The following is a 23,404-nucleotide window of genomic DNA, read 5'->3' as shown; positions in this document are numbered from 1 at the left end:
ACAATCTGCCAAAAGGTTGTTTATTGATCTCAACTGACAGGGGAAATTTCCAAAGCCTGCTGCTAGCGCTCGACTCACATGACTGACTGCAACGTCTTCGGTGCTTGTTTGCTGGATCGTGCCTGCTGTCCAATACCTGTTGTTAACTTTTTTTCTTGGAGTCCAATAACTGTATTTTGGACAATATACTCAATGGGTACCTTTATAACTGGTGTAATAGACCTACAATATTTAAGTGCTCCAGGTTTAGTTACTCCTTTTAGCTTCCCAGGTCTCCAAGATCTGCGGTGGCGGTGGTGGGGGGGGGGGGGGGGGGGGATTTAGTATAACACAGTAAACTCCTGGACATACCTGTTGTAAGACCTGCTTTGGGGACCACATTGGTACCTAGGCTAGAACAAAAGTAATTTCTCCTATAAATGATAGGGGAAAAATAGCATAATATGTAGGTGGTCCACCAACACAGACAGACATCTACGGCTCCCACCCAGCAATATCTGGTGCTCTCCTAAATTTGTGTGGTCATGCTCTGGTATCTTGTTCGGCACAGAGTCCACAAACACTGAAGAACCAGAGGCCAACTAGCAGCCCTGGTTTGAATGCAACCAGATGAGCAGTTAGCCAGCACTCACTAGGCTATTGCTTCAGTACCATTTGCTTAAGAAAGGTGAATCACACAAACTACTATATGTGGTAAAGTTGTGTGTTTTTTGTTTTTTTTTGGTGGTGAGAGCACTAATTGGACTGGGGGCGCTCACAGAAGTCAGTGGTCCAATCAAAGCCTTTTTTTTTTTCCCCCACTGGTTCAGAAGGCCAAGGATGAAAATAAGTTACTTACCTGTAACTAATTCTCCAGTATTGGAATCTTTTAGATTCACATAATTTATTCATTCCCAGTCATTGAGACGGAAGTCCCCAGTACCTTAAAAAAAAAAATCTCCCTTTAGACATAGAGGCCTTAAGCCTTACATTTTAGTATCCTAATAGTCATTATGTAAAAAAAAAAAAAGGGGGACTAAACTTCAGAGTCCACCAAACAGGTGACCCCGCCCTCTAGAACCCTCCTGAGAGAAGCTCCAGTCCCTCAGATTTTCAAAGCACTAGTGCGCATAATTAATCTTCTGAGAGGTATGTTGAGCTTCTCTGGGAAGGAGGGCGGGTCACTTGTGAATCTATGAAAGATTTAATTACTAGAGAACTATAGTTACAGGTAAGTAACTTATTTACTTCCTCCAGTATTGGAACTTTCATATATTCACCTGCTTGAATCAGAATAGAAAGCAGTATTCCTGGCACATTACATTGTTAACGAATTGAGATAAACTGTTTGATTAGTCTGGAGGACCATGAGGTAGGAGATGTTGGGGAACATCTGAAACAAGCGACCACCAGGTACATTCTAATGGATGCAGGAGCTAATCCAGAAGATGCCAGATGCAGGAGATATGGCAATATTTGCTCAGGTGCTGAAGATAATGGATTTATCTGTTCTTTCTGGCACCACAAACAAAACCTTTTCCATTTGTTAGAAAACCTCGTTTGTACTATCAGCTCTGGCTTTAAAGTATCTCTACATTCTGGATGGATATTTAGATCGGTGAACTCATCACTGTGTTCAGGAGCCAGGCAGATAATTTCAATGACCTGGGGTCTGGGTGCAGGACTTGGCCTCCATTCATTATTAGAAGATCTGGTGAGATCTTCAGTGGAATGCAATTCTTTTCTGAGAAGAGCGGTTCCGAGAACCAATGTGGAAAAGGCCAATATGGGGTTAACAAAATTAGCCTGCAGAGTTTTCTTTTGATTTTTGTTAGAAGTCTTGAAATCAGGGGAATGGGTGGAAAATAGTAGGCAAATATCCTGCACCCTGCCATTAAGAAAGAATTCCCCCATGACCCTGGATGGTGATTCCAACTTGCGAAGAAGTGGTATTTGGTGTTCTGAGGGGGTCGCAAAGACATCTAGCCTGGGTTTGCCCCACCTTCCGAATAGCTGGTTGAGTGTCTTCTTATCCAATCTCCACTCATGACAGGATAATATTAGCCTGCTGAGAGTATCCACTATCTCATTTTAATTACCCGGTAGGTGTTCTGCTCTTAAATGTACTCAAATTTGAATAGCCCAGTTCCAAATATTTTGAGACTCAAGAAAAGGGAAGAGATCTTGTTCCTACCTGATTGTTCAAGTAGTGCATTTTTGTTGTGTTGTCCGTATGAGAATAGTGGAGTGTTTTATTCTGGGGAGGAAAGCTTGTAGATCCAGATATCCCACTTTGAGCTCCAGCAGACTGACCTGACATTTCCGAAGAGAGTTTTGCCACTTTCCGCTGGCCTGCAGATTTTGGATAGGCTCCCTATTATTCCAGCGAGGCGTCTGCGATAATGACTAGCGGGGACAGTTGAAGCAGAAAAGGTAGGCCTATTGCAATGTTTGATTGTTTTGTCCATCAGTAAAGAGCTTTCGAACATGAGTGGAGTTACTCTGACAGAGTCAATGAAAGAACCTGTTTTTTCTTTTTTACGCCATTGAAGATTTAATTCCTCCTGGAGGGGCAGCATTCTTAGGTGGTAAAATTGAACCAGCTGAATGCATGTGAACATCTTTTCTTTGCTAGACATAAGCTTGTTTTGTCTTTCCAATGGGGGACAAGCCTTGTTCTTGACTGTCTATTGTCACTTTAAAGAATGTTGTTAAACTTGATGGCAAGGTCTTCGATTTGCCCCCAATTTAGAGTGACACAACTCACTGAATAGGTCTGTGCAAGCTTTTGTTGACCTCTGAGCTGCTCGGCTGTAATGTGCTTTTATGAGGCAATAGTCCAAATATGGATATACTTGATGTTTCCATAACCATGCTGCCACCGGAGATACACTTTGTAAATATTCTGGGGGCTGATTTTTGGCCGAAGGGAAGAACTTTGAACTGGAAGTGGCTGCTGGCTACTGTAAATCGTAGGAACTTACTGTAGGTAGGATTGATCGGGATATGGAAATATGCATCTTGTAGGTCCAAGGCTGGCATAATCACTGTGATTTAGACGCAGGAAAATATTCTGCAACATGATCATGCAAAAGGATTGACGTTTGAGATATTTGTTTAGATATGAGGTTGAGGATAGGTCACTATTCTCTCCAATTCTTGTGTATTAGAAAGAAACAGGAGTAGAACCCTTTCCCCTTTTGTACGGAAGGGACTCTCTATCGCTCCCTTTCTGAGCACGCTCTTCACCTTCAGCCTGAGCCTTCAGCCTGAGCTGTTTTAGAGGTTTTGGAATGTAGGTCTGTGGAGGGTGTGAAAGCGGAATCTGGGTGAATTCTACGGTGTGGCCAAACTGAACTATCTTTAATAGCCACTGATCCCATGTTATTTCCTGCCATCTTTGTATAAACTGGGATATTCTTCCTCCTATCAGTGTCAGTGATGAAGTAGCCAGAGCCTGTAACAGGTCACTGGTGACTACTTCTCTTTTCCGTGATGTGTTGCTCTACCTCTAGGAGGAGGTATTGTGTAGGCCACTTGGGGTGGTTGCTTTTGTGAATATTGTGGTCAAAACTGTTGAATTGACCAAGTGTAGAAGGAGTAGCAAAACTGTTGAAATTCCCCTCTGTAAATTGACATGCCTTCTCTTCTGAAGCCACGAAAAGGCAACTTTTTCAATTGAAGGGTTACCAGTGATCTGGCTGTGTCTGTGTCCGTTCCAATCGCTTGTAGGGCTTCATCCACGTGTTTACCAAAGAAAGCCTGTCCTTCAAACGGAAGATCCAAGATCTTATTCTGCATTCCTGGTCTGAAGATGGTAACCTAAACTAGTCCTGCCTTCGAAGAACCGCCGAACCTGCCAGCTTTTGAAAAGCAGTGGTAGCAATGTCCAGTGCAGAGTTGATAATCTCCGCCGAGGTGCACGCTCCTTCTAGTAAGATTTTTCTTGCTTCTGCATCTTCCTGAAGTTGGTCAATATATGGAGCAATGTCCACCCATAACTGTCATATCAAGCCAAGACAGCTAGGGAATTTGCCCTAACCATGAGCCTGGACATGGAGGAAAACCGCTTTCCAATGTTGTCTAATCATCTTCCTTCTACACCAATTTGGCACCTCCTGACTAGGAAGTGCCAAAATTAATGTAGATGGATTCTTTGAACACCTCTGTGCCTCCTGCGCATCTCTGAATCCGGTTTTGGATGGCCAGGTAGACATGCTGGGGCATCTTCCGGGGTTTATACTTTTTGTCCAACCTCGGTAAAACGGCTGTTGCAGTAGCCAGGTGCCTCATCACTTTTAAGCCTTACTCCCAGATGTAATCTACTATAGGCATTGATCGTACACTTTTGAAAGGGTTCCTTAACCCCTTCGCTGCCAGGCCTTTTCCCCCTCCTGTGCCGATCCTTTTTTTGGCTATTTGGAGCAGTTCGCGCTTAGGCCCTCATAACTTTTTGTTCACGTAAGCTACCCACGCCAAATTTGCGTCCTTTTTTTCCAACATCCTAGGGATTCTAGAGGTACCCAGACTTTGTGGGTTCCCCAGAAGGAGGCAAAGAAATTAGCCAAAAAACAGTGAAAATTTCGTTTTTTAAAAAAAAATTGGAAAAATGGGCTGCAGAAGAAGGCTTGTGGTTTTTTCCCTGAAAAGGGCATCAACAAAGGGTTTGCGGTGATAAAATCACCAGCTTCCCACCTTTCAGGAACAGGCAGACTTGAATCAGAAAACCCAATTTTTCAACACAATTTTGGCATTTTACTGGGACATACCCCATTTTTACGATTTTTTGTGCTTTCAGCCTCCTTCCAGTCAGTGACAGAAATGGGCATGAAACCAATGCTGGATCCCAGAAACCGCAACATTTCTGAAAAGTAGACAAAATTCTGAATTCAGCAAGGGGTAATTTGTGTAGATCCTACAAGGGTTTCCTACAGAAAATAACAACTGAAAAAGAAAAATATTGAAATTGAGGTGAAAAAAACATCCATTTTTCTCTAAGTTTTACTCTGTAATTTTTTCCTGCAATGTCAGATTTTCGAAAGCAATATACCGTTACGTCTGCTGGACTCTTCTGGTTGCGGGGATATATAGGGCTTGTAGGTTCATCAAGAACTCTAGGTACCCAGAGCCAATAAATGACCTGCACCCTGCAGTGGGTTTTCATTCTATGCCGGGTATACAGCAATTCATTTGCTGAAATATAAAGAGTAAAAAATCGCTATCAAGAAAACCTTTGTATTTCCAAAATGGGCCCAAGATAAGGTGTTTTAGAAGCAGTGGTTATTTGCACATCTCTGAATTCCAGGGTGCCCATACTAGCATGTGAATTACAGGGCATTTCTCAAATAGATGTCTTTTTTTACACACTGTCTTACATTTGGAAGGGAAAAATGTAGAGAAAGACAAGGGGCAATAACACTTGTTTTGCTATTCTATGTTCCCCCAAGTCTCCCGATAAAAATGATACCTCACTTGTGTGGGTAGGCCTAGCGCCCGCGACAGGATACGCCCCAAAACACAACGTGGACACATCACAGAAAACAGACCTGTTTTTAGCAAAGTGCCTACCTGTAGATTTTGGCCTTTAGCTCAGCCGCCACCTAGGGAAACCTACCAAACCTGTGCATTTCTGAAAACTAGAGACCTAGGGGAATCCAAGATGGGGTGACTTGTGTGGCTGGGACCAGGTTCTGTTACCCAGAATCCTTTGCAAACCTCAAAATTTGGCTAAAAAAACACATGTTCCTCACATTTCTGTGGCAGAAAGTTCTGGAATCTGAGAGGAGCCACACATTTCCTTCCACCCAGCGTTCCCCCACGTCTCCTGATAAAAATGATGCCTCACTTGTGTGGGTAGGCCTAGCGCCCGCGACAGGAAACGCCCCAAAGCGCAACGTGGACACATCACAGAAAACAGACCTGTTTTTAGCAAAGTGCCTACCTGTAGATTTTGGCCTGTAGCTCAGCCGCCACCTAGGGAAACCTACCAAACCTGTGCATTTCTGAAAACTAGAGACCTAGGGGAATCCAAGATGGGGTGACTTGTGTGGCTCGGACCAGGTTCTGTTACCCAGAATCCTTTGCAAACCTCAAAATTTGGCTAAAAAAAAAACACATGTTCCTCACATTTCTGTGGCAGAAAGTTCTAGAATCTGAGAGGAGCCACAAATTTCCTTCCACCCAGCGTTCCCCCACATCTCCCGATAAAAATGATACCTCACTTGTGTGGGTAGGCCTAGCGCCCGCGACAGGAAACGCCCCAAAGCGCAACGTGGACACATCACAGAAAACAGACCTGTTTTTAGCAAAGTGCCTACCTGTAGATTTTGGCCTGTAGCTCAGCCGCCACCTAGGGAAACCTACCAAACCTGTGCATTTCTGAAAACTAGAGAGCTAGGGGAATCCAAGATAAGGTGACTTGTGTGGCTGGGACCAGGTTCTGTTACCCAGAATCCTTTGCAAACCTCAAAATTTGGCTAAAAAAACACATGTTCCTCACATTTCTGTGGCAGAAAGTTCTGGAATCTGAGAGGAGCCACAAATTTCCTTCCACCCAGCGTTCCCCCACGTCTCCCGATAAAAATGATACCTCACTTGTGTGGGTAGGCCTAGCGCCCGCGACAGGAAACGCCCCAAAGCGCAACGTGGACACATCACAGAAAACAGACCTGTTTTTAGCAAAGTGCCTACCTGTGGATTTTGGTCTGTAGCTCAGCCGCCACCTAGGGAAACCTACCAAACCTGTGCATTTCTGAAAACTAGAGACCTAGGGGAATCCAAGATGGGGTGACTTGTGTGGCTGGGACCAGGTTCTGTTACCCAGAATCCTTTGCAAACCTCAAAATTTGGCTAAAAAAAAACATGTTCCTCACATTTCTGTGGCAGAAAGTTCTGGAATCTGAGAGGAGCCACAAATTTCCTTCCACCCAGCGTTCCCCCACGTCTCCCGATAAAAATGATACCTCACTTGTGTGGGTAGGCCTAGCGCCCACGACAGGAAACGCCCCAAAGCGCAACGTGGACACAACCAAATTTTTTAAGGAAAACAGAGGTGTTTTTTGCAAAGTGCCTACCTGTAGATTTTGGCCTGTAGCTCAGCCGGCACCTGGGGAAACCTAGCAAACCAGCGCATTTTTGAAAACTAGAGACCTAGGGGAATCCAAGATGGGGTGATTTGCGGGGCTCTGACCAGCTTCTGTTACCCAGAATCCTTTGCAAACATCAAAATCTGGCCAAAAAACACTTTTTCCTCTCATTTCGGTGACAGAAAGTTCTGGAATCTGAGAGGAGCCACAAATTTCCTTCCACCCAGCGTTCCCCTAAGTCTCTCCATAAAAATGGTACCTCACTTGTGTGGGTAGGCCTAGCGCCCACGAAAGGAAATGGCCCAAAACACAACGTGGACACAACATATTTTTTCACAGAAAACAGAGGTGTTTTTTGCAAAGTGCCTACATGTGGATTTTGGCCTCTAGCTCCGCCGGCCCCAGGGGGGGCAGAAATGGCCTAAAATAAATTTGCCCCCTGAACCCCCACCCCCCCCCCCCCTGGAGCGACCATTGCCTACGGGGTCGCTACCCCTGCGTGACATTGGCGCCAAAAAACAAATTCCCGGTGCCTAGTGGTTTCTGCCCCCTTGGGGCAGATTGACCTAAAATCGACCAATCTGCCCACAAGGGGGGCAGAAATGGTCTAAACACAGTTTGCCCCCCAGGGGAGCGACCCTTGTCTGATGGGTCGCTCCCCATCTCTAAAAAAAAAAAAAAAAAAAAAACCTAAAAAAAAAAAAAAAACACTACAAAAAATTTGCCCTGGCGCCTACAGGTTTCTGCCCCCCCCTGGGGGCAGATCGGCCTAATAATAGGCCGATCTGCCCCCAGGGGGGCAGAAATGGCCTAAAACAAATTTGCCCCCGAACACCCACCCCCCCCCCACCCCCCGGAGCGACCCTTGCCTACGGGGTCGCTCCCCTTGCGTGACATTGGCACCAAAAAACAAATCCCCGGTGCCTAGTGGTTTCTGCCCCCTTGGGGCAGATTGACCTAAAATCGACCAATCTGCCCCCAAGGGGGGCAGAAATGGTCTAAATACAATTTGCCCCCCAGGGGAGCGACCCTTCCCTGATGGGTCGCTGCCCATCTCTTAAAAAAAAAAAAAAAACATTTTTTTTGCCCTGGCGCCTAGAGGTTTCTGCCCCCCCTGGGGGTAGATCGGCCTAATACCAATAGGGCGATCTGCCCCCAGGGGGGGCAGAGATGGCCTAAAATAATTTTGACTACAAGGTCTCTCCCCTTGTGTGACGGCGCAAAAAAAAGATCCCTGGTGCCTAGTGGTTTCTGCCCCCCTTGGGGGCAGATTAACCTAAAATAGGCCGATCTGCCCCCAAAGCGGGCAGAAATGGCCTAAATACATTTTGCCCCTCCAGGGGAGCGACCCTTGTCCAAGGGGGTCGCTCCCCATCTGTAAAACAGAAAAACAAAAAAATCCCTGGTGCCTAGTGGTTTCTGCCCCCCTTGGGGCAGATCAGCCGAATCAAAATAGGCTGATCTACCCCCCCCCCCCCCCAGGGGGGCAGAAATGGCCTAAAATAATCCCCCCCCCCAGGGAGCGACCCTTGCCTAAGGGGTCGCTCCCTTGCATGAAATTCACGCAAAAAAAAAAACTCCCTGGTGTCTAATGGTGTCTGCCCCCCTTGGGAGCAGATTGGCCTCATCAAAATAGGCCAATCTGCCCCCAAGGGGGGCAGAAATGGCCTAAATATAATTTGCCCCCTAGGGGAGCGACCCTTGCCTAAGGGGTCGCTCCCCACCTAAAAAAAAAAAGAAAACATAACAAAAAGAAAAAGAAAAAAAAAAGATCCCTGGTGCCTAGAGGTTTCTGCCCCCCCTGGGGGCAGAAAAGGCCTTCCCAAAAAAATGCCCCCCCCCCCCCCCGGAGCGACCCTTGCCAAAGGGGTCGCTCCTGTTGCGTGAAATTCGCGCGCAAAAACAAACTCCCTGGTGTCTAATGGTTTCTGCCCCCCTTGGGGGCAGATTGGCCTCATCAAAATAGGCCAATCTGCCCCCAAGGGGGGCAGAAATGGCCTAAATATATATTGCCCCATAGGGGAGCGACCCTTGCCTAAGGGATCGTCCCCACCTAAAAAAAAAAAAAATCACAAAAGAAAAAAAAAGGTCCCTGGTGCCTAGAGGTTTCTGCCCCCCCCGGGGGCAGATCGGCCTAATAATAGGCCAATCTGCCCCCAGGGGGGGCAGAAAATGCCTTCCTAAAAAAATGCCCCCCTGGGAGCGACCCTTGCCCAAGGGGTCGCTCCCTTTTGCCAATTTCACTGAAAAAAAAAAAAAAAATCCCTGGTGTCTAGTGGGGTTTCAAAAGCCGGATTGCAAGCAATCCGGCTTTTGAAACCTGTGAGAGACTTCAAAGGGAAGGAAATACATTTCCTTCCCTTTGAAGCCTCTCGGGGCCTCCCCCATGGGATTGAAAAAGAAATGCAAAAACATTTCTTTTTCAATGGGGGAGACCCTGTGACTAATCAGCGCGCGCTGACGTCACAGGGGGGGCTGGGGGGGTCGGGGGTGGAAGGGCTTCCCCTTCCATCCCTGACTTGGGGGGGTGGGGGGGAACCCCTCAGAGGGAGCGCTAGTGCTCCCTCTGGGCTCTGTGCACAGGACGTAATGGTTACGTCCTGGGCACAGCAGCACTGTGCCTCAGGACGTAACCATTACGTCCTGGGCACAGAAGGGGTTAAAGCCATAGAGGAAACAACACATTTGTTTAGTTAGTATGGGGAGTGCTAACCTCTTTGCTGCCCTTTCGAGTAAGTTGTGAAAACACCCAACGTCTCCAGGTGGAGAGTCCACAGGGGTAGGTTACAGAGATGGAGTAGGGATTAGAGAGTTATCCCATTCAGACTGTCTTGAAGCTCCCCTTCTCTCTACTCATCAGAAGTACCTGTGTCCTGCAGAAATGCTCTGAGGCGTACCCCTTATCGAAATGGGCAATGACATAAGCCTCAGTGCTGGAGTGAATGGCTGAGTTATGGGAGGTGGAGATACTGTAGGAACTTGTTCCACTAGCAGTTTTAGAGGAGAACTTTTTTTTTTTTTTTATAATCTGATACTATGAGCTGGAGGTCGTTAATCAGCGAGTCGGGAAGACACACCATCTTCCTCTTGCAACGGCTGCTGGTATTGCTGACGAGATAATATTGCTGATTATACTACTGATCGTATTCCTCCTCTTGCTCTTGGTACTTGACGTGGATTTGTGAAGGACTATGAGCAACTCCAAATGGCCCCTCTTCATCTGAATCTTCTTGCAAGAAGTGGGCTGGAACTAAGGGTGTGATCTTGGTTGGAGAAGTGATATGCGGTGTTGACAGCTCACTTCTGCTTAGGTCCTGATTTTTTCCTTTTGACAATGTTGTCAACAGGGTCATCGACAGAGCAGTCAACTAGGTCATCAACGGGTGAGAGCTTTAAGCTGATCGTTGTCGGTGAGGTCATCAGCACAGGAATGGTGTCATCAGGGTGTTCAATGAGAATGACTTCAGCTTTAACATCAACAATCTAGTCTTGGATACAGTTGAAGTAGTTGTCATGCAAGAAGAGGTGGAAGATAAGGTGGTGATGGTGGCTGTCATCGATGATGCTACCGTGTACGTTTGTCGACAATATTTTAGTTAATTGTGGAATCCTAGTTGACGGTATGTTAGCTGGAGGTGATGAAGAAGGTTTTTTTTTGTTTGTTTTTTTTGTTTTAAAACAACGAGTGACCTTTGGTGGAGTTGTAGATGGTTCTGGAGAAGGTTTAGAAGCCTTTTTTGAAGTAGTAGGCAGATCTTTTCTCTCCTTTGTTAAAGCAGTCTATTACCTTCCTGAGGATATGGTGAATGACAGACCTTTATCATACCCCGGAGTGGTCTTTAAGGCTTTGGAAGGCTGTACTGAAGAACTGTTGGAATGAGGTGATCTTTCTCTTTTTGTGATCTCTTGGAAGACCAAGAGGAAACCTCACTGTCACAGTCTGAAACAGGGTTCTTTCTGGACTTGAGTTCTTGAAGCAAGATTAGCAGCGTTCATATCTATCCTTCAACATTTTAGTTGAAAAGGTATGATATACATTAAATTCCTTGGCAGAATGATCAGGATAGAGGCAATATATACAGTCTTTATGAGGGTCCACTGAGTGAAGTCTCTTTCCACAAGTAAGGGAGGCTCTGAAGAGGCTCTTCCTCTGTCAGAGATGGTTGAGAAAAGGTCAGCCCAGAAGTATCTTGAGAGAAACACTCTAGAACAATCAAATTATACAAAGTTTTGCAGTGGAAAAAGTATCCAAACAGAAAAAAAACTGAGCAGAGCTCAGTGGAGACTCCCTAGCACAACATGCGACAGAAAATCTGAGGAACAGGAGCTTCTCTCAGGAGGGTGGAGTCACCTGACTTGTGGACTACGAAGTTTAGTCCTTTTTCACATAAGCATTAATAGAATACTAAAAGACCTCTATTGTTATGTCCATGGAGGGATTACTTTTCTAAGGTACCGGGGACTCATCTCGACGATTGGGAATGATTCAAACATGTGAATCTATGAAAGTTCCAATGCTGGAGTAATGAGACAACTCAAACAGTGTTAAAATCGATTCGAACACACCCAGCCAGCGGAACAGTTGCAACTGAGCTCCCCAGCCCATGTCGAAGTAGGCCAGCAGTGCAATGAGGTCCTGAGATCCTCCAGAGCTGAACCCCACCTTGGGTTTGGCCAGACTGGTCCTCCAGTTGCAGCATGCAGCCTCTCTTGTGCAGGAACCAAAAAACAGTGAGAAGTCTTCACAACACGTCCCCACTGTACAAAAGACCAATGCACACGTGCCCCCAACCTGAGTACCTGTGGCCCGATAGTGGCCCTGTGTGCCCAAGATCCTACAATGTCCCTAAAAAGTAAACGCCTTCCAAAATATTCAAACACCAAAAGAACTTCAGTAACTCTAAACAATCTGATGGAGACTCTAGTGGATTTACACCCAATCACTTGACTAAATGCTGATATTACATAGTATTGTCCAACAACATTATTCAGTTAAGCGAATGAAGGGTTCACTGTGCTGTTATTAGGGCAAGAAATAAGGCTTGGTATTCAACAGTTTCTTCTTCTGCTCTCAGTTTATAAGCAAGGGAACAAAACTTCAGGAAATCACTGCTCTCACTAACAGTGTAGGCATATTTATTCGACAGACTGCTATGCAGTGCACTAACTGGTAAATTACATAACAAAAAAGACTAATGCAACATGTAAAGAAATGGCTCCCTGTTGCAGTTACCCCCCACTTTTTGCCTGATACTGATGCTGACTTGACTGAGAAGTGTGCTGGGACCCTGCTAACCAGGCCCCAGCACCAGTGTTCTTTCACCTAAAATGTACCATTGATCCCACAATTGGCACACCCTGGCATCCAGATAAGTCCCTTGTAACTGGTACCTCTGGTACCAAGGGCCCTGATGCCAGGAAAGGTCTCTAAGGGCTGCAGCATGTATTATGCCACCCTAGAGACCCCTCACTCAGCACAGACCCACTGCTTACCAGCTTGTGTGTGCTAGTGAGAACAAAATGAGTAAGTCGACATGGCACTCCCCTCAGGGTGCCATGCCAGCCTCTCACTGCCTATGCAGTATAGGTAAGACACCCCTCTAGCAGGCCTTACAGCCCTAAGGCAGGGTGCACTATACCATAGGTGAGGGTACCAGTGCATGAGCACTGTGCCCCTACAGTGTCTAAGCAAAACCTTAGACATTGTAAGTGCAGGGTAGCCATAAGAGTATATGGTCTGGGAGTCTGTCAAACACGAACTCCACAGCACCATAATGGCTACACTGAAAACTGAGAAGTTTGGTATCAAACTTCTCAGCACAATAAATGCACACTGATGCCAGTGTACATTTTATTGCAAAATACACCCCAGAGGGCACCTTAGAGGTGCCCCCTGAAACCTAACCGACTGTCTGTGTAGGCTGACTAGTTCCAGCAGCCTGCCACACTAGAGACCTGTTGCTGGCCCCATGGGGAGAGTGCCTTTGTCACTCTGAGGCCAGTAACAAAGCCTGCACTGGGTGGAGATGCTAACGCCTCCCCCAGGCAGGAGCTGTAACACCTGGCGGTGAGCCTCAAAGGCTCACCCCTTGGTCACAGCACCGCAGGACACTCCAGCTAGTGGAGTTGCCCGCCCCCTCCGGCCCCGGCCCCCACTTTTGGCGGCAAGGCCGGAGAAAATAATGAGAATAACAAGGAGGAGTCACTGGCCAGTCAGGACAGCCCCTAAGGTGTCCTGAGCTGAGGTGACTAACTTTTAGAAATCCTCCATCTTGCAGATGGAGGATTCCCCCAATAGGGTTAGGATTGTGACCCCCCTCCCCTTGGGAGGAGGCACAAAGAGGGTGTACCCACCCTCAGGGCTAGTAGCCATTGGCTACTAACCCCCCAGACCTAAACACGCCCTTAAATTTAGTATTTAAGGGCTACCCTGAACCCTAGAAGATTAGATTCCTGCAACAACAAGAAGAAGGACTGCCTAGCTGAAAACCCCTGCAGAGGAAGACCAGAAGACAACAACTGCCTTGGCTCCAGAAACTCACCGGCCTGTCTCCTGCCTTCCAAAGAACTCTGCTCCAGCGACGCCTTCCAAAGGGACCAGCGACCTCTGAATCCTCTGAGGACTGCCCTGCTTCGACGACAAGAAACTCCCGAGGACAGCGGACCTGCTCCAAAAAGACTGCAACTTTGTTTCAAGAAGCAGCTTTAAAGAACCCTGCAACTCCCCGCAAGAAGCGTGAGACTTGCAACACTGCACCCGGCGACCCCGACTCGGCTGGTGGAGAACCAACACCTCAGGGAGGACCCCCGGACTACTCTACGACTGCGAGTACCAAAACCGGTCCCCCCTGAGCCCCCACAGCGCCGCCTGCAGAGGGAATCCCGAGGCTTCCCCTGACCGCGACTCTCTGAAACCTAAGTCCCGACGCCTGGAAAAGACCCGGCACCCGCAGCCCCCAGGACCTGAAGGACCGGACTTTCACTGCAGAAGTGACCCCCAGGAGTCCCTCTCCCTTGCCCAAGTGGAGGTTTCCCCGAGGAAGCCCCCCCTTGCCTGCCTGCAGCGCTGAAGAGATCCCTTGATCTCTCATTGACTTCCATTGCGAACCCGACGCTTGTCCTAACACTGCACCCGGCCACCCCCACGCCGCTGAGGGTGAAATTTCTGTGTGGGCTTGTGTCCCCCCCCGGTGCCCTACAAAACCCCCCTGGTCTGCCCTCCGAAGACGCGGGTACTTACCTGCTGGCAGACTGGAACCGGGGCACCCCCTTCTCTCCATTGGAGCCTATGCGTTTTGGGCACCACTTTGAACTCTGCACCTGACCGGCCCTGAGCTGCTGGTGTGGTAACTTTGGGGTTGCTCTGAACCCCCAACGGTGGGCTACCTTGGACCAAGAACTGAACCCTGTAAGTGTCTTACTTACCTGGTAAAACTAACAAAAACTTACCTCCCCCAGGAACTGTGAAAATTGCACTAAGTGTCCACTTTTAAAATAGCTATTTGTGAATAACTTGAAGTATACATGCAATTGAAATGATTCAAAGTTCCTAATGTACTTATCTGCAATACCTTTCAAACAAGATATTACATGTTAAATTTGAACCTGTGGTTCTTAAAATAAACTAAGAAAAGATATTTTTCTATAACAAAACCTATTGGCTGGATTTGTCTCTGAGTGTGTGTACCTCATTTATTGTCTATGTGTATGTACAACAAATGCTTAACACTACTCCTTGGATAAGCCTACTGCTCGACCACACTACCACAAAATAGAGCATTAGTATTATCTATTTTTACCACTATTTTACCTCTAAGGGGAACCCTTGGACTCTGTGCATGCTATTCCTTACTGTGAAATAGCACATACAGAGCCAACTTCCTACACAACATTTGTGTGTCAAACTTAGTGTATGTTTACCGAATGAAAGGAACGTACATTTATTCAAGTGTCCGAAACAATGTTGCAATGACTAGTCAACTGAATCCCAAGCCAATTCCCCTGTTATAACTTTGCTCTGCACAGCCTTTTTCAAATGATACATTAGAATTTTTTGCAATTACACTAAAAATACACATGGACAAAAGCAAAGAGCAGTGCAAGTTAACTAAGAAGTCAGTTGGTTTGATCACTAAAATTATAGTGTCACTGAAAGAGGATATGACTTACAATTCATCAAGAGGTACATTAAAAGAGGTGACCCACTTCAAACTTACTTCGGCATAAAGCTTCCATTTGAAAGTGAAGGTTCATCATCATCTAGCCCATCAAAGAGCTGAGATTTTGAAGATCCTGTCTGCAAGGCCTTCGGTCGCACTCTCGTAGCTGGGCGAGGAGTTAGCTTATAATGTGTGGGAGTCGTCAAGGCTTTTTGAGCAGCTGGATTTGTTGGCTTCAGACGCTAGAATAAACAAAGTTACACCAATATGAGCCAACAAATGTGGAACGAATGGCTCATCCTAAACAACTGGAGGAAAAGACAAATTCATCTACTTGGTCAGATTCAAATTAGCAATTAGAAGTTTAACATGTATTGAATCCACTTACTCATCTAACAAATCTCTACCATTATTGGCACTACATGGTTCACTCTGCCCAATTAGGGAAAATACTGGGCATTGCCTTCTTCTACTTGCCAATCTGTGGTCGAATCTTGGTGACCTCAGATTAGACTGTGGGAATTATTTGGGAGTCCCCAAGCACTTCACCAAGCGACGGCAGACTCTGCAGAATGCTGCTGCTAGACTTCTCTTGAATGCAGTGAAACACCATTCTATTGCATCACACCTGAGACCTTCACTGGCTGCCCTTTCACAAAAGAATCATCTAAGCATTGGTACTTCTATGTAGTGTTTGATTCGCCCTCATACACCCAGAAGACCCCCCAGACTCTCCAATGCTAGTCTTGATTAGTGATTTAGACTGGGCCAATGCTTCTCCCTGGTAGCTACAAAGCACTGGAGCACTTTTCCTCAAGAACTCAGTCAGGTAACCGCTGAATGTTCCTTTAGAACACAGTTACAAACATGGCTCATTCATTCAAGCAAACCCTACCATCTGACTTAGCCAGAATATCTCTGCATTAGGACACCCTAGTTTGTGTAGCACTATGCATTGATATTTTTTTTTCATCATTTATTTACACTCAATCACAAAATGCAAATGTGAGTGGGTACACTACAACAACAGAATTACATTAAAACAGTAACAGACTAAAAGTGACAAAAGGAAAACACAATATTTTTAATTCCCCAAAAGGAAACAAAAATACTTCAGCTGAACACTGAGGAAAAAGGGGCAATCCTCACTTATACAGCAGAGGAAGGTCAGCGTAAAAAGAAAAAGGCATTGGTAAAACTAATGGGTCTCCAACTTAAAATACAAGGACTAGCTTTTGCATGGTCAGCTGTTTAAGAGTCACGTAAAAAAGAAAGTCAGTGGCGTGTCATGACAAACAGCTGCACTTGTCGCCATCTCAGAATGTTTACACATTCTAGCATGCCAATTTCAGGGCTAGAAGAAATAGGACTACATCGTGAAGGAACTCCATTGGCTCCCCTTGCTGGCTCACACCATCTACGCCACCTTCAAAACCAGCTACATCATTTCCAAATCTGCCATAATCTGCAAACCCACTAATCTTGGGTGAAAGCTTGCCATCTCTGGGGGCTCATGACACACCTGCAGCCAGGAAATCTTCAGACTAGAGACTAAGTGAAAAAAATAAAAATAAAAAAAAATAAGTCTTTTTCAGTCTATGCAATCAGTGTACGAAACATCTCCATAATTGTAAGGCCCATGCACATTGCTCCAATGTAGGAAAAGTTAAAGATGCACCAATTTAAAGAACATTACATCCTCAAGGAGTAACAATTCAATAACCAGCTAACTCCATCTCCTGGCGGTTGTAAGCTTGCCTCGGACCCTGCACATCAGTCAGCTGCCTATTTGATTAGGTTAGCATTATACAAGTATCAAAAACATAAGTCCATTCCATGATGGGGACTGAAGGAAGAAAACAAGTTACTTACCTGTAACTACATTTATCCAGTATTGGTATCTTTCATAAATTCACATGCTTGAATCATCCCCGAAGTGGGAGTCCCATGGTACATAAAATAGAAATAATTAACAAATAGACGTTTTTTTGCCATAGGCTATAATGGAAACAGTAATTGCTCATATAGCCTATCCATGTCCTTTTGTGAAAAGGACCCAAACCTACCTGCTGGCCAATCAAGCACCCTCTAGAACACTCTCCAGAGAAGCTCCTTCCCTCAGATTTTCCAGCACGAGAGTGAAAGATTATAACCTGAGAGGAAATGCAAGCGTCAAAGGGGAGGAGGGTGGGTCGCATGTGAATTTATGAAAGATACCAATACTGGATAACTGTAGTTACAGGTAAGTAACTTGTTTTCTTATCCAGTATTGGATCTTTCATAAATTCACATGCTTGAATCTGAATAGTCAGCAGTACTGTCGATAAACATTATACCCACCGTGGATGGAGGGTGCGAGCATGAAAATCCTTTATTCCCAATATAAAATAGTTAACTCCTAAATCTTGCATTATGCGCTTCAGAGGAATATAGATACTTTTAAGTACATGTACACATATACTGAGCATTCGTGTTATAAATGCAGATATCTATATACATATAAAGATATACATACATATACTTATATAGAAGCATATTAAAAAGCATATAATGGAAATCACAGTTATTTGCATATCAAACCATTTCTATATAACTAATGAAAGGTCTCACCTTAATGAAAGAGATGGCGTAGAACAGCTTGTCCTACTAGAGTCGGTTCTCTGTGATGACTCCAAACAATAGTGCTGCGTAAAGGAGTGCGTAGTCTTCCATGTCGCAGCTTGACATATCTTATCAAGGGCAATACCCTGGAACAAAGCAGCCGGAGTGGAGACTGCTCTCGTGGAGTGGGCTCTCGGGCGCCTAGTCAGCGGTCTTCCTGCCTTGGTGTGACAGAATTGGATTATCAAGGAAATCCACCGGGCTATAGTGGCCTTGGTGACTCCTGCTCCCTGTCGTCCAAGAGAATACGATACCAGGAGTTGATCTGATTTTCTGATTTGTTTGGTACGTTGAAGATAAAATTTGAGGCATCGTTTGATGTCCAAAGAGTGCCGAGTTTTCTCTGCGATTGTAGTGGGGTTTGGAAAAAAGGTTCGTAGTATCACAGGCTCATTGAGATGGATGGAAGATGGCACCTTGGGAATGTATTTGGGGTTGGTTCTGAGCATAACGAAGTCCTCAGAAAAAACTAAAGGGTTCTTTAGTAGTGAACGCCTGTATATCACGGACTCTCCTGGTAGAAGTGAGAGCGAGCAGGGTTGCCACTTTCCATGTGATGTACTTGAGTTCTGCCCTGTGAATGGGCTCGAAAGGAGCTTTCATGAGCTGAGACAGGACTATATTGAGGTGCCACTCTGGCAGAGGTAACCGCACCAGGGGGGGAAGTGCGGAACAGCCCTTTCATAAACTGCTTAATGATTCTGGATGAGCCAATAGAGTGTATCTCAGCCGATCGCCTATATGAGGCTATAGCTGCTAGGTGAATCTTGACTGATGCATGGCAAAGACCAGCCTTGGAGAGTGAGAGCAGGTAAGAAAGAATTTGCTCCGGGTTAATTTGAAACGGGTCAAAGTTGTTCTGAGAGCACCAAACAAAATTTCTTCCACTTGAGTTTGCACGTCTTATTTGTGCTCTCTGCTCGTGCCCTAGATAATATTAGTCTACATTCCTGATCGATGTTCATATCGTGAAACTCTCTGTACTCAGGAGCCAAGCATGCAATTGTAGCGAAGCTGGGTCGGGATGAAGGATGAGACCCTGATTCTTCGTTAGAAGATTGTGGTTGCAAGGAAGGCGGACTGGATTGGCCACGGACCGGAGTAGGAGCTCCGTGTACCAGTACTGTCTGGGCCATCTGGGAGCTATAAGAATGATCCTGCAGCATTCAGACTTCATTTTCCTGAGGAGCCTGGGAATCAGGAAAAGCGTAGGCAAAGATCCCGGACCATCTCATCAAAAGAGCATTTCCCCACGACCCCGTGAGTGGGTATCGACTGGCATAGAACTGGCATTTGGCGTTCAGGTTGGTGGCAAACAAGTCTAGGATCGGCCGACCCCATCGTCGGAAGATGCAGTCGAGTATGTTCTGGTTGAGTTCCCACTCGTGGCAGTTGTCGTCCGTCCTGCTGAGAGAATCCGCTAGGGCGTTGTTGACCCCAGGCAGGTGCTCCACCCTGAGGCGGACGTTGTTCAGTGTGAGCCAGTCCCAAAGAGACTGAGCTTCCATTGAGAGGGAGAGGGATCTTGTTCCTCCCTGCTTGTTGATGTAAAACTTACTTGTTGTGTTGTCCGTTCTGACTAACACTGGGGACCCTGCGATGCGTGGAAGAAAAGCTTTGAGTGTGAGATGGATCGCCTTCCGTTCTAGCAGGTTTATGTGTAATTATTTCTGGAGATCGGACCATCTGCCCTGAATGCGCATGTCTTGCAAATGGTCTCCCCAGCCTTCCAAGGAGGTGTCTGTGGTGATGACAAAGTCTGTTATTGGTGCCAGAAAAGTAAGACCTTGGGAGAGGTGGTTGGTGTGAGACCACCACTTCAAGGCCTGCCGAATGTTTGGTGTGATAGTTATTAAGTCAAAGGACCCTTGCGACTGGGTCCATTGGAGTCGCAGTTCTTCTTGCAGCGGTCTCATTCGGAGTCTTGCTAGTCGAACTAGGACGATGGCCGAGGAAATCATGCCCAGAAGCGACTTGAACAGTCATACTGAAACAAACTCTTTTGTGGAGATTCTGACAGCTAAGTAGGTTAGCTTCTGCTGCCTTGCTGGAGTGAGATATGCCTTGTTCTGGATAGTGTCTAATACTGCTCCCAGGAAAACTCTTCTGCATGAGGGAAGTATGACTGGCTTCTGTAGATTCACTGTTACACCCAAACTGTGTAATAATTTTAAGCAATCATTTGTCGCTTTGGAGGATAGTAGCGTTGACGGAGCTTTTATGAGCCAGTCATCCAGGTATGGAAACACCAGGAAACCCTTGCTTCGGAAGAAACCTGCAACTGGGGCAAGGCATTTCGTGAAGATTCTTGGAGCTGATCTCAGCCCAAATGGTAGGACTTTGAACTGATAATGGGCACCGGCTACCGTAAAGCGGAGATATTTGCGATGTTTCTGGTGTATTGGTATGTGGAAATAGGCGTCCTGGAGATCCAGAGTTGAGTAGGTGCAGGATATCTGACAGTGTTATCATCCGGAAAGATTGCTTCCGAAGGAACTTGTTGAGTTTCCTGAGATCTAGTATAGGACGCCATTCCCCTGACTTCTTCCTTATTAGGAAGAAACAGGAGTAGAATCGGAGACCTCGTTGTTGAACTGGAACTGCCTCTATAGCTCCCTTGGCAAGCATAATGAATACCGCCCGTTGAAGCAGACGAAGATGGAGAGGTCTGCCTGATCTTGGTGGTTGATGCAGTGGCTTTTGTATTAATTCCAGGGTATGACCGCTTGTCCCTATATCCAGCACCCATTTGTCTGTTATTTTCTTCCACTCCTGGATGTAGTTGGAAATATTTGCTCCTATTTGCTGATGGTGTGACCATTGAGGAAGCATAGCCGGTGCCTGGAGAAGATCATTGCTTTCTGGGTTGATCTCTGGTTTGTGAACCCTGTCTTCTCTTTCCTACCTGTCTGGTGTAGGAAGCCGTAGAAGGTTGCCTGTACTGTTGGTGGTAGGAAGGCCTATACTGGGATTGCTGGTACTGCCTGTGGAAGGAACCTCGAAATGAGGTGAAACCTCTTCCTCTAGCACCCTGAAAGGGCTGTTTCCGGTACTGCAGGCTACCTAGGGACTTGGCAATGTCCATGTCGGTCTTGATGGCTTGGAGCGGGTCATCTACGTGCTTGCCAAAGAGAGATTCGCCATCGTAGGGCATGTCGAGGATACGGGACTGCACTTCCGGCCTGAAAGATGTGGCTTTGAGCCAACCTTGGCGGCGTAAGACAGCGGCACCTGCTAGCTGACAAAAACCTGTAGAGGCTATATCAAGAGCGCAGTCAATTATTTCTTCCGACGTACACTCACCCTCCTGGAGGATCTTCCATGCCTCTGCTTGCTTGCTTGCTTTCAGGGATGAGGTCTAAGAAAGGTTGCATGTCCGACCACATTTGCCGGTCATAACGACCCAGGATTGCCAATGAATTTGCTGCTCTGAAAGTGATTGCCGACATGGATGAGAATCTTTTGCCTATATTATCCAATCTCCATTCTTCTTTGTCTGGAGGAGTAGAGATAGGCGTTGATGGGTTTTTAGAACACCTTTGAGCAGCTTGTGAAATAAGCAAGTCAGGCTTTGGGTGGCCAGTAAGACATGCCGGAGAGTCTTGGGTTGCCTTGTATTTCTTGTCCAGTTTTTGCGGGACTGGTGGTACTGTTGCCGGGTTGCGCATAATCTTTGCACCCTCGCTCCATATAAAATCGATAATAGGAATGGACCGTACAGACTTCCTTGACTGCTCCTTAAAATCATGCAGGAAACAATCCAACTGGGAGACAGATGTTAGAAGGTGGAAGCGTGCAGCAGCTCTGTCCATAAGATTGTAGAAACCACCTATGTCCTCGGGTGGAGAATCAGAGGGGCGAGGAGGTGGTGGAGAAGGAGTGGGGGGGCCACAAGTAGTCATCCCATTCCTCAGTAGGATGTTGCAGGGTAGAAATTTCTCCTTCCTCCTCTTCTTCCCCTGAAGTGGAACCTTCATCTCTAGGGGGTGCAGCTAACACAGAGTGGGGTGTCATTCTTGGAGTAGCTGGAGGAGGAGGGACATTGATTGGTGTAATCAGAGAGACTGGCGGTGGTGGCTGATCTTCTGCTGCCACTGTGAACCTTCTCCTATAATCCTGTAGCATAGATTGTAAATCCTGGATTAAGGAGGAAGGCATCTGTATAGAGTCTCTAGGCTGAGGCTCTCTTGGTTGGTAATAGTGTTCCTGATGTGAGAAGTATGGCTGGTATTGGTCATACTCATCATCGTCGTCATCTTCTTGATACTTGACGTGGAGCTGTGATGGGCTGTGTGCATCTCCGAATGGACCTTCATCGATTCCTCCCAGTGAAGAAGATGACTGGGTACTAAAGTTGACACTTTGCTTGGAGACGTGTCAATGGGATAAATGTCTGGTGTGGGCAGAGATGTGATCCTGACCAAGGCTCGGAGATCCGGAGACCTGGAAGAAGTAGGAGTAGCTTCTATCTGCCTGACAGGCACCAGTGTAGTCGTCGATGGTGTCAAAGTTGAAGATGCCGTGGACGGTACTGATTTTTCCGTCGACGGTGTGTCGATGTGGTGTCGTCGTCGACGGCCTCTTTGATGTTGTCCTCGTCGACGGTGAAACAGCCGATGACATTGTCGTCGTTGATATTAGTCGACGGGGCTGTCGTCGACGGTGTTATAAGCGACAATGTTGTCGTCGATGTCAACGACGCACTCCGTTCTGGAGTTCTCGTCGACGGATGTTCGATTGAGGGGATAGGAGCCCTTACCGTTGATGTCAGAGTAGCCTACGCTGACGACGGTCTCGTCGACAATGTAGTGGAGACGGTAGTGGTTAGTACCGTCGTCACTGTCGACGGTGGTGTTGTCGTCGATTTGATCTTTAGAGTCAGCTTTCTAGAGGTAGAAGGCTCTGAAGGAGAAAGACGGTAGGACTCCTTTTGAAGGAGAGAGGAAGGCTCAGAGGAGATTGAAGTCTGTAAGCACTTTCCATGATGTAATTTCTGCCTCTCTCTAGATTTTTCTGCCTGGCCAGGTCCTCAGATTTGGACCTTTTGTGTGGCCTCTCTGAACCACTCTACTCACCTGAAGTACAGGATTTAGCCTGTAACCATGTCAGGAGTCTACCCTCACGGTCCATGAGGGTTTTTGTGGAGAAAGTGCAACATATCTTGCAGTCTTTCACCTGATGTTGTGGGTAGAGACAATACAAGCAGTCTTTATGTGTATCATCCACATGGAGCCTTTTCTTTCCACAGGTCTTGCAAGGCGGAAAAGGCCTTTTCTAGAAGAATCCGACATTTTCAATTCTTTTGAGAGAAAAAATGTTCTGAAGTAGTAGAAAACTGAGCAGAGCTCAAGGAGACTCCCTTCACACGACATGCGGTAGAAAATCTGAGGGAAGGAGCTTCTCTGGAGAGTGTTCTAGAGGGTGCTGGTGCCTGATTGGTCAGCATGCAGGTTTGGGTCCTTTTCACAAAAGGACATGGATAGGCTATATGAGCAATTACTGTTTCCATTATAGCCTATG

At 46.4% G+C, this 23,404-nt stretch overlaps 1 protein-coding gene across 2 annotated transcripts in view; it reads right to left on the bottom strand.

The window, feature by feature from the left end:
* Window positions 1-23,404, bottom strand: part of NUP98 (nucleoporin 98 and 96 precursor) — a 603,720-nt gene that overhangs the window by 363,098 nt on the left and 217,218 nt on the right. For both annotated transcript variants that reach the window (XM_069203729.1, XM_069203730.1), the window contains exon 14: window positions 15,281-15,465. In XM_069203729.1, coding sequence (XP_069059830.1) covers window positions 15,281-15,465 — 185 coding nt within the window. The remainder of the gene's footprint in view (window positions 1-15,280; window positions 15,466-23,404) is intronic.

Source organism: Pleurodeles waltl, chromosome 8 (genome assembly GCF_031143425.1).
Source record: "Pleurodeles waltl isolate 20211129_DDA chromosome 8, aPleWal1.hap1.20221129, whole genome shotgun sequence".
Taxonomy (NCBI): domain Eukaryota; kingdom Metazoa; phylum Chordata; class Amphibia; order Caudata; family Salamandridae; genus Pleurodeles; species Pleurodeles waltl.
This window is presented reverse-complemented; position numbering and strand designations above follow the sequence as displayed.